General features: G+C 45.6%; 1 protein-coding gene across 2 annotated transcripts in view; it reads left to right on the top strand.

Moving 5' to 3' along the window:
* LOC102383779 (hemoglobin subunit alpha-1-like) overlaps positions 1 to 9,747 on the top strand; it is a 22,789-nt gene extending 13,042 nt beyond the window's left edge. For both annotated transcript variants that reach the window (XM_006020872.1, XM_006020871.1), the window contains 2 exons: positions 3,846 to 4,068; positions 9,533 to 9,747. In XM_006020872.1, the coding sequence (XP_006020934.1) occupies positions 3,846 to 4,068; positions 9,533 to 9,676 (367 nt within the window). In that variant the 3' untranslated portion in view covers positions 9,677 to 9,747. The remainder of the gene's footprint in view (positions 1 to 3,845; positions 4,069 to 9,532) is intronic.
* Positions 9,748 to 10,252: the final 505 nt, after the last annotated feature.

The following is a 10,252-nucleotide window of genomic DNA, read 5'->3' on the forward strand; positions in this document are numbered from 1 at the left end:
ATGGGGGACAGTGAGGATCACCCCCACCCCAACCTGGCAGGAGCCAGTGAGGCTGGGGCTTTTTAAAAAAAAAAACAAACAAACCTGGGAGCTGGGGCCAGGAGGGGCAGCTATAGGGGGCAGGGGGCCTGGGAGAGCAGGCAGGGATCAGGAGGCTCATGGCAGAGCCCCCCATGCTGTGTGGGGCAGTGGAGTGCAGCAGGGACCCCTCCTCCCAAACCTGGCAGCAGCTGGTGATTCTGGGGCTTTTAAAAAAGAGCCAGGAGCTGGGCCTAGGCATGGCAGCCATTGACAAGACTGGCAGAGCAGGTAGGGGATGGGACTTGTCTGATTCAGAGATTCAGCCAATTCGGCAGCAGCCGAACCTCCAAATCAGATTTGGCTGAATCGATTTGGGACAGTGATTCGAATCACCAAATCAAATCGCTGTCCCCTGAATCGCCCGAATCCAAAGTCAATACTAGCCACGTCACACAGGCCTACTGTTGGGGACAGCTTAGGCCGGGCCAGCTGCTGCTACAAATCCAGGAGGAGCTGGGCAGGGTCAGTTTGCTCCACGTGACACAATTTGCTCCACACCAAAGTGCATGTTCAGGCAGAGTCACAAATCTCCAGTGCAAATTTATGCTGCTCCTATTTGTACTACTGAAAGTGCATATGCGGATGTGCCCATAGGGAGATCCTGGCTGCTTCTGCAGACAGAGCAATGGGGAGGAGGCAGGGCAAGAGGGGGAGGGGCAGCTGTGCTGTGCATGCAGCATGAATAGCTCAGCCCCCTCTTGTTGCACTCCCCTACTCCCAGGAGTAGGGGCAGGGAGGAGAAACCAGTGAGGAAGGGGGAGCTTGGAGCCCCTGGCCACCACAGCATTAAAAGCAGGAGGTAGGGTTACCATATTTCCAGTATCAAAAAAAAGAGGACACTTGTAGGGGGGGCTGGGGGGAGGGGAAGGGGTATATGATTGTGGGGGTGGGACAGTGATATGCCCATACCCTGCCTCTACCCCTCACTCCTAAGCCATGGGTCCCCCACCCCTGCTGCTGCCTCTCACTCCTGACCCACTGTACCCCACCCCCCAGCCCTGCCAGTGACTCCTGATTCACAGCCCCCTACTCCCATACCCCTGCTAGTGCCCCGAACTCCCAACCTGGAGCTCCCTGCCCCCCAGCCCACATACACACAGAGGTGAGCGTGTGCACACACACTTTCTCTCTGTGCGTCTCTTACCTGTGAGCAGTTGCAGGACCCACGTGCAGAGCACATGATCCCCCAAAAGCCAGTCACCTTCCCCCACTGCTCCCAGCCCCAAGCAGCCAAGCCAGGCAGAGGAAAAACCTTGACATTTGCTTGCATTTTAAAAACCCACCCAGACAGGAGAACAGGGGGCCAAAGAAGAGGACATGTCCAGTAAAACTTGGACATATGGCAACCCTAACTGAGGGGAGTAGTGGCTGAACAGGAGCCCATGGACTGCCTATTAGCCCCTTGCAGGCCATATGCAGTCCACTAGTTGGACAGTCCCACTTTCAGTTTCATTGGGTAAGTGGCAGAACCAGTTCTTACTATATTTCTCGTATATAATGCCCACCCAAATTTTCAGCAGCTGGTTTTTGAGTTAAAGGTGCCCATTGTATTTGAGAAAATGTAGTATATCTAATGCTGGTCCCACAATGTAGTCTCATTCATAGCTTGCAGCATTAAATCAAAGCAGAATCTTCCAAACATAACTTTTCAAAAGCAAACTGGAATTTTTGAAATCAGAGACACACTGAAAGTAAATCCAGGTTGGATCTTTTCTTGCCTGATAATGGTAGTACAGTGTATGAATTCATATAGTTTATTTATTCACCTCTATAATGCAGCCTTTATAAAGTGCTGGTAATGCTAGTTACTAGAGGAAAAAGCAAATCAGGGCCAGTGGTAGAGGCAATATCTTTATTAGACCAGCTAGATTTTTGCAAAAAACAAAAACATCTTTAACTGCAAGCTTTTGGGCACAAACACCCATTGGCAACACATAGGAAGTGCATGTGGGTGTACATGCACCCCCTGAGATTGGCCATGGAAGTGCCAGCTGCAAAACTGGAAGTGCTGGCAGAAGTGCACTTCTGATTTCACCAGTTTCACCGCTGGTGGCTCTGCGCTCGGTGACTGGCCACTGGAGGACACCCCCCATCTGTTGATGTGGGGGAGGAGTCCCCCTGCAGCCAATCGCAATCTGGCACCAGTCACCCATGCAAACACCCTACATCAGTCATCACAGAAAAGATGGTAAAAGTTCTTGTGGGTAGAAATGAAAGTTCATATTTCATAGGATTTCACAGAGGAGTCAATAGATGGCGTACTCCTCCGGGCAGGCAGTTCTTATCTGGTAAGGTGTCCCTCGGCTCTCTTGTGAGGCTCTGCAATAATGCAAATTACCTTGAACAAAGGCAGGAGGCAGAATCTCAGATTTCAGGTGGTCAAAGTTGCTTCTTCCTTGTGAAATTATGCAGGTATTACCCCCCCCCCCAAATCTGTCAGTGCACCCCTACTAGTTACTATAGCAACAAATAGAATGGAGAGACATGCCTGCAGTCATTTGAATATGCCAGTTAAGGAACTTTCATGACTGTACCCTCTAAGCCATGGTTTCTAAACAGTAGTGAAAGGGCACAGTTTGACAGAGGATAAACACACACAAAACAAAACAAAACAAAACCCCAAAAAACCCAACAAAACAACACCACCACCACCACCACCAATTGAGCAAAACTGGAAAGAAAGCCAGAAGTCCAAACCCAGCTTCCCTTGAGGAACTAAGGATAGATGAACACTCCCAGAAGACCACATGCCTTTTATGTGGAGGTCAGAACCATACAGGCAACAGTGACTAGTGGGATAAAACCCAACAGTCATTAAACAATTATACTAAATGGAGTCGAAACCCTCAGTCTGCTTATTTCCCTCCAAAAGCCTCTGCCAGCAAAGTGGGACCAAAGGCCAATGGTGGCAGAAAAGGCTGGATCTTCCTTACCTGCCACAGACTATAACCCAGTCAGCACTCGGCTGGGAGACTCAAAAAAAAAAAAATCCAAATGCTGCACAAAGTAATATTGGCATAAAGTGCTGATGGAGCACCCATTCTTCATAAGAAAAGTAAAATTAGGACCCTGACCATTCCTGTGCCACTCTTTACAATAGTAGGAAGATTGACCACTGTATTTTGGCCAAGCTTCTGCAAAGGTAGCTTGATTCCATCCACTGAAATCTTACCTGTTGTTTACACTGGAGAAAATATCTATGCTTATTGTGTTGTTTTTCCTTGAGAACTTAGATGCAGGAGAGGAGGATAATATCTTTGTGCAGAAGGGGTGGTATACTGCATGGCCACATACTTCCCTGGTTCTAGCCATGCAAACAAGCAAAAAGCTGGTCCTACTACTTGGATCTTAGAGTCATTACTGCACAATCTCATACAGCACAAGACTAATAAGACTAGTAAGTAAATGGTGTCCATCCAGTATGACCACTGAGGCCAAGATAGGATATTCCCGAGTCCTGATGCTGTCTATTGGGACTGCATGACCGTCTATTTTTGGAAGGCTTGCTGCTAATCCCATCTTTCTTTTAAGAAAGAAAGGTCTGAGATGAAAGAGAATGTTATTGAATAGTGCCACTTTAACAGAAATGGAATGGGCCACTTTCCAAAATCCATATTACATTAAGTGGATTAGTATATTATTTTGCTGGTGCAATTATTGCCTATACTTTTGCATATGCATCTCATCATCTTCCTTACAGTAAGCACTGGGTGTGTTTCGTTAATTTGTGAATTTCAATCACTATTAGTGTCTTCCCAATACAGGCTCTTCACAGATTATCCCGAGACAAAAAAATACTTCAAGACCATCCCAACTGAAGGCAACCTGCAGGCAAATCCACTGGTGCGTTTCCATGGGAGGAGAGTCATGGTTGCCGTAAACCAGGTGGTTGAAAATCTAGACAATTGGAAGCAAGCCTGCAGAATTCTGGACCGTCTGGCAGATAAACACAGGACTTCACACAGTGTTGAAGTTGAGAATTTTCAGGTATTGAAGCATACAAACATTGGGGCATCATCATTTCATTAGACTGTACAGTTGTTCTGATAGGAGGAACAGAACAGTATCTCAGGGAAATAGTTATACATGTTCATGTCTTGTGACATGCCTGTCAAGGAGCCAGAGGTTAATAGACCCACATACCAAAAGCTTTATAAATAAAAGAACCCATGGCATTCAGGCCAGAGAGCTCTACTGATAGAAGGTAATATAAAAGCACTCACATAAATCCGTTATTTAGATCACAGTAATTTTGGGAGGCCCAAACCACAATTACAGTCTCATTTATATAGGCTATACCCAGACCCATAGTAAAACATAGTCCATACCCAACAGAGCTTACATGGATGGACAAAAGAAGAATTACCCCATTTTAGAAATAAGGAATTGAGGCATTAAGTGATTTAACAAATCACACAGGCAGAGTGAAAATTAATGGTGGGGCTCAGCTCACCCGAGCCCCTCCTAAGATTTGAAAATAATAACCTGGGGGGAAGTCTCCAATCGGATTGCTCATTCACACAGGTGGACTTGTTAATCAATTTACCAGTTACATTCCTCCCCCCCCCCACAGACAAGCATCAAAGTATAATTTGAACCCTGCACACGGGTAGCCTGTGGCAGAGCTGGGAACTGAGGGCATTTATAGACGTTCTCTGGAAGTGGGGGATGGGTGCTTTAATTAGAGTGGCTCCAAGAGCTACTCTAAGTAAAGTGCTCAGAGCATCATGCATCCCCATGCTGAAAAATGGCAGCAGGGGCACTTTAACTAAAGCTCTTTTGGCAAGCTTTAAAGTGCCTCTGCCACAATTTTTCAGGGCAAAGATGCTGATACACTGGAATCTGAAGTTGATTAAAGAGAGTCAGCTCTGATATGCTGTAATTACAGCACGTCAGAGCAGCCTCCCTGGATGTGTATAGGCACCCTGAGATTTCCTGAGTGCCAGCCCAGTGTCTTAATTTATGAAATATCTAGTCCAGTGGGCTTAGATCCTAACACTGTCACTTTAACTAAACACTGGCTCCAGAAGCATAAATAAGAAGGATAGATATATGGGAAGGGATTGATCTGGGGGATGCCTAGTGAGTCCTTCCTGCAGGGAGGAATGTCATTGATGGATAAGGTTGATGAAGGATTAAACAACTCCTTGTTACATTCTATAGCATCAAATGTAAGTTACTTGTCTTCACACCTTGCCCATCATCTCATTTAGCATCAAAATGTCAGCTGCCACCTCCAGTCAACACAAGATATCAGTCTATCACCCACTGTTAGATCTTCTGGCAAGCACCTTTGGGCTTTCTTCCATGTACCTCCATTATGCCTGGGAGGAACTTTTATAAATATCCACAGTCTCAGGAGGCACCAGTCACCAATAGGCTATTGATATGCTGCGATTATTCCCAATCAAGCTAACTAAGGTCATCTCCCTGTCTCTTTGTTCTCCTCCATCTCTGGATCCATCTCCTGCCCCTTGTCTGTAAACTTTGTGGCAGGGATTGTCTCTTGCCTCTGATTAGATAGCACATGGCAAAGCGGGGTCCTGATTTATGACTACAGCTCCCAGGCACCACAGTAATGTGAAAAACAGCAATGTCATGGACAGTGGAGTGAGTGGGGGAGAAGGCAGACAAGAGGCAGGGTTAGTGGATGAAGAAGACAATGGCTATAGGGAGGACTGTGCATAGAAGACATCCACACTGCAGCTTTTGCAACAGTTTGGTTTGTTTTCCCTGCTTCACCATGTCAGTGCTGGGCTTTGGCTTTGCTTTTCTGAATGCATCAATGACGCATTAGGAAATCAGCTCAGCAAACCTGACATCTCAGCAGCAAATCTCTCTCTCTCACCCTCCTGAACCAATTCATTCACAGGTAATTCACTATATCTGCAGTGTGGTTACACTGGACCCTCTGAGCTTGGGGCCCGACATGGCACTAAAAAAAAAAATAAAAAAATTCCAGGAGGCTATAACTAGGGCTGTGCAAAATTTTGCCAGGTGTTTTGTTTCGACATGTTTCAAGCTCAAAACAGTGAAATCAAAATGAAATTAAAGGTCTTCAAAACAGCCTTGAAATGAAATGAGGGCAGTCAAAAATGTTTTGAGTTTCAAAACTGGGCTTGCTTGCAGGGAAACAAAGTAAGGAGAGGGAGGGGGAAGAACTGCTCTGATATTTACTGTGCAGCTGACCAGTGACTGTGAGCCTTCCCTGAGGTCCCTTCCAATCCCAGTGCTCTGCGGGAGGGACAGAAAAATAGCTGTGGCTTAACACAGAGTCACATGTCACAAGTTTTGCTTGTCTGCAGCTTGAGGTGCAGTTTCCCAGAAATCCCTCCACCTATCTCCTTGAAACTTGACAGGCTTTGTGGCCTCAGCAGGGGCTACCCTCCCTGCTGTTTTTTCTTTGAATCAAGCATGAAAGGACAAAGTTATAGGCAGTTTTGTGCTTCCCCATTATAGCCTATGGGCAAAATGTCGAAACAATGTTGACACAGTGAAAGAGTTTTGATGAAACAAAACAGAACAATGGTTGCAAAACTTAACAAAACTCAAAATGAAACACTGTCCCCTTGAAAAGGCAAGAGGGAAGTCGAAACAAAAAATGGTGCTGTTTTGCACAGCCCTAGCTGTAATCAGTGCATGGGGACAGACAGTCTGCCCCAGAAACTGCCCCAGGCTCCCTGTTTGGTCATTCTCAAATCACAGCTCCTGGTGTAGAACTGGGAAAAGAATGTCAAGCCAGTGGCTGGAGAGTGTCATGTTCCGATTGTCCTCATTAGGGAGGCAGCTGGTGCATGTTAGAGCAGGGACTAGGAATTTGAAATCAACTGTTGATTCTCAGTTTCTCCATCTTTTGTCCTTTTGGAGGCTACTCAAGGTGACCATGTGAAATAAGAGTCACCCTTTGCCAGTTGCCTTTGTTTGCATGCTCCTTACCTGTTGAACTTGGATCTCCCGCAGCTCAACAGAAACGTGGATTTGCTCATCCACCTGTAATATAGCTGACTGGCAAGGGAAACACTGCAAGTACAGAGGTGGTCTTCCCAGCCACACTGGGGAAGATCATTCTCCTGGCACAGGGATAGTACCTGCCAAGTTAATGTATAGGAAACCTCCCACTTAACTGCTGGGGTGGGAAGGTTTTGGCTTTAAGCCCACTTTATGGAAATGGGAGACTCCTCCCTGGCTTGCCCCTGGGGTCTTACAGCTGAGGAAGACTCATGGGCATCTGAATCCCAAGCCTCTGGGCTTGGGCCTGTAAGTAGGATGCCCGCCAAGGGCTTTGGATGTTTCCAAAGCCTCAGATGGGGGTGGAGGACATTTACCAGTAATAGGGCCACTTACGGTTCTGGACTGACTCTTGGATTTGGAATTTATTGACTAATTTGGCTTGGAATATGGAAAAATTAAAAAAACAAAAACAAACCTGTAATATAGCTGAAGGCACTGGTAAACAGCTGCAAAAAGCACAATCTTCTTAGAGCATCCCTGGCTCATACCAGAGCTGCTTCAGGGACTACTGGGATCAGTGGGAAGCTGCAGAAGTAGCAGCATCCCTGCTGTCAGAAGTCACCAGGGACTCATTTTCATTTTACAACCAAACATGTTTCTTGACACCTTTAAGGGCCCCAGGACAGGACCCCTGACTGAAACCATCTCTCCTGCTCTCAGAACTTGTTTTTACAGGACTTTTAATTACAAAAAAAAAAAAAAAAAAAAAATTTCTCTGTTCACCTTCATTTGAAGAGTGAGAGCAACAATAAAGCAAAGGACAGGTTTCTCTCCCAACCAGTTTGAAAAAAATTCACACTACTTTATGTGAGGTACTCACCTTTCTCTCAGAGTTACCTCTGTTCAGATTTACATAATGAATCTTGCAACAGGGCAATTTAATTAAAACTCTAACTCCTGGATTCCTAGAATTACATGGAAATCACAGCTTTTTTAAAACTGAAGACCTTTCAAAAATTGTAACACCTGTCATGCCTTATTTATCAGATGCTGTCCCTGGAAGAAAGTCTTGTGGGGGAGCAGGACTGTACCTAGACTCCTGGCAGCCCCAGGAGATTTTTAGCATCAGGCCCCCCTTCTCCAGAGATAATTATGATAATAATTTTTAAAATACCAGTTTTAGGCCCCTTTTCTGTCTGTGCAGCAACCCGGTTTGCCTATGCCTGGCCCTGTGGGGGAGGCAGATGTTCCAGGTGACAGGACCCCAGATGGGACATCCTGGTTCACTGGTGTGACTATTGACAGGAAGGGTGGAAGGCATAGGCACTCTGCAGCCAGTCATCAGCTACTTCGGCTGTCTTCTTTTGGATCCTCCTTCACTTGGTGGGAAGGGGGGAAGTTCTGCAAGAGCAGCACTCTCACAGGACAGGGAAAGGAAGGGAGTAGTCAGAGAGAGAGAGAGAGAGAGAGAGAGAGAGCGCGCGCGCTCTGCTTTTGAGCACTTTTCCCCAGAACAGTTTTGGTGACAGATCAACAGGCCATTCATCAAGGCATTTGCTGTGGTCTCCAAGTAAGTTATCTAGCTCACAAGAATACTTTCTGCCTCCCCCTTTGTCCTTTCTTTTATTCTCTAATACCCCTTCTCTCTTACCTCACAATCCTCTTTGAAATCATTCTTTAAAACTCCTCTGCCTTGATGCCTATAGAAAAATTGGCAATAGTTATGTCACAGGTGTGCCGAGTCCAGTATCCATCATACTGACCAGTGCTGTTTTGTTACTTTAGTTTCCCTGGCTGCATCTATCCATTGTCGTTGGGCTCATTTACATTGTAAACTATCTGGAGTGGGGACTGTCTCTGTAGTCTATGTTTGTACAGCACTTAGGTCAGTAAGGACCTAATCTGCGATTAGAACTCCTAAGCACAATAGCAATACACATAATATGTTTATAGAAGTATGAGCAGGAAATAAAATGGTTTTCTAGCTTTTTATAGCAAGGGCTAGGATGTAGACATCTCTTCTCTCACATGGACTGCAAGGTTGATGAAACCTCCCATTTCTAAGCATGCAATATCCTTATAACAGCCACCGGAAATGCTTACATGGAGAAAGGAAGGGACTCAGAAGTACTGGAGTCAATGATCCTAGGATCACGATAACACCCAACTGCTTGGCTTCCTTATATCTAAGCCAGTGTCCACAAGAACTACTAATGCATGTATTTTAATGTTGTTAACTAAAGAGAGGGGCGAGAGAAGTAAATGCTAGAGATTAGAAGAAAAGGAGCACCCAACTGGCTGCCCTTCAACCCCTTTCTGTTTCATCACGGGATGTGTGATGACAGACAGCCATCCACCAGTTCCGTCAGTGCCTCAGGGTTATCAAGCTATGCTTAGAGGTTTGCTGTAAATGGGCATCTTCCAAGCTGAGAATTTTTTTAACCCAAGTTTAATACAATGCTGGGTTTGTGTCTCATCTTTCCCTGTTTGCCTTTGACAGTATATATTTCAGGTGATGGAGTGTGTACTCAGAAATGTCTTGGGAAATGAGTTCAATAGCAGGGTCTCCACCTCCTGGAAGAAGCTATTCACTTTACTCTTTGAGCAAATAGAGGAAACGTATGGGAGCTCTTCCCAGTCCTGAAGTGTCCACAGTAACTCCACTGTGATGGAAGCAGGGCGGCAGATTTTTGTTATTGTTTCTGCTGGTATAAATGTAAGGAGATACCTGTAAAATAGATAGAATAAAATGGAGCTTTGGGGTATGAGGCTGAACAAGACTCTTTGGTCAGTGCTTGTTTTCAGAACACAGGAATAGCCAGACTGGATAGGACATGAGATCTATCTAGTCCAGTACCAGACACATCAGAAGAAGGTGCAAGAATCCAAAATAGGCAGATCTGTAATAATCTGTCCCCACATTGGGTCAAATCCTGATCTGTGTGTGTAAGGATCGACTTCGGACCCGAGGCAGAATTATAACATTCTTGGGACTTATTACCTATAACTCCATGTAGTCTTACTTAACCCGAAGAATGAAGAGCCACATTTAAATACTTAGTTCTTTCTCAGGCCTTTATTTCTCACCCAAGACCAGAACAAAGAAGATGCGTCAGCATAAAGTAATTTTTCACCTCACCAACATAGGTCATGCATGTCTCAGACCAGGGATTCTCACCCCCCCACCCCCCGACAGTCTTGAGTTCCCTTTTTAAAATGG

The sequence above is a fragment of the Alligator sinensis genome, unplaced genomic scaffold (genome assembly GCF_000455745.1).
Source record: "Alligator sinensis unplaced genomic scaffold, ASM45574v1 scaffold410_1, whole genome shotgun sequence".
Taxonomy (NCBI): Eukaryota; Metazoa; Chordata; order Crocodylia; family Alligatoridae; genus Alligator; species Alligator sinensis.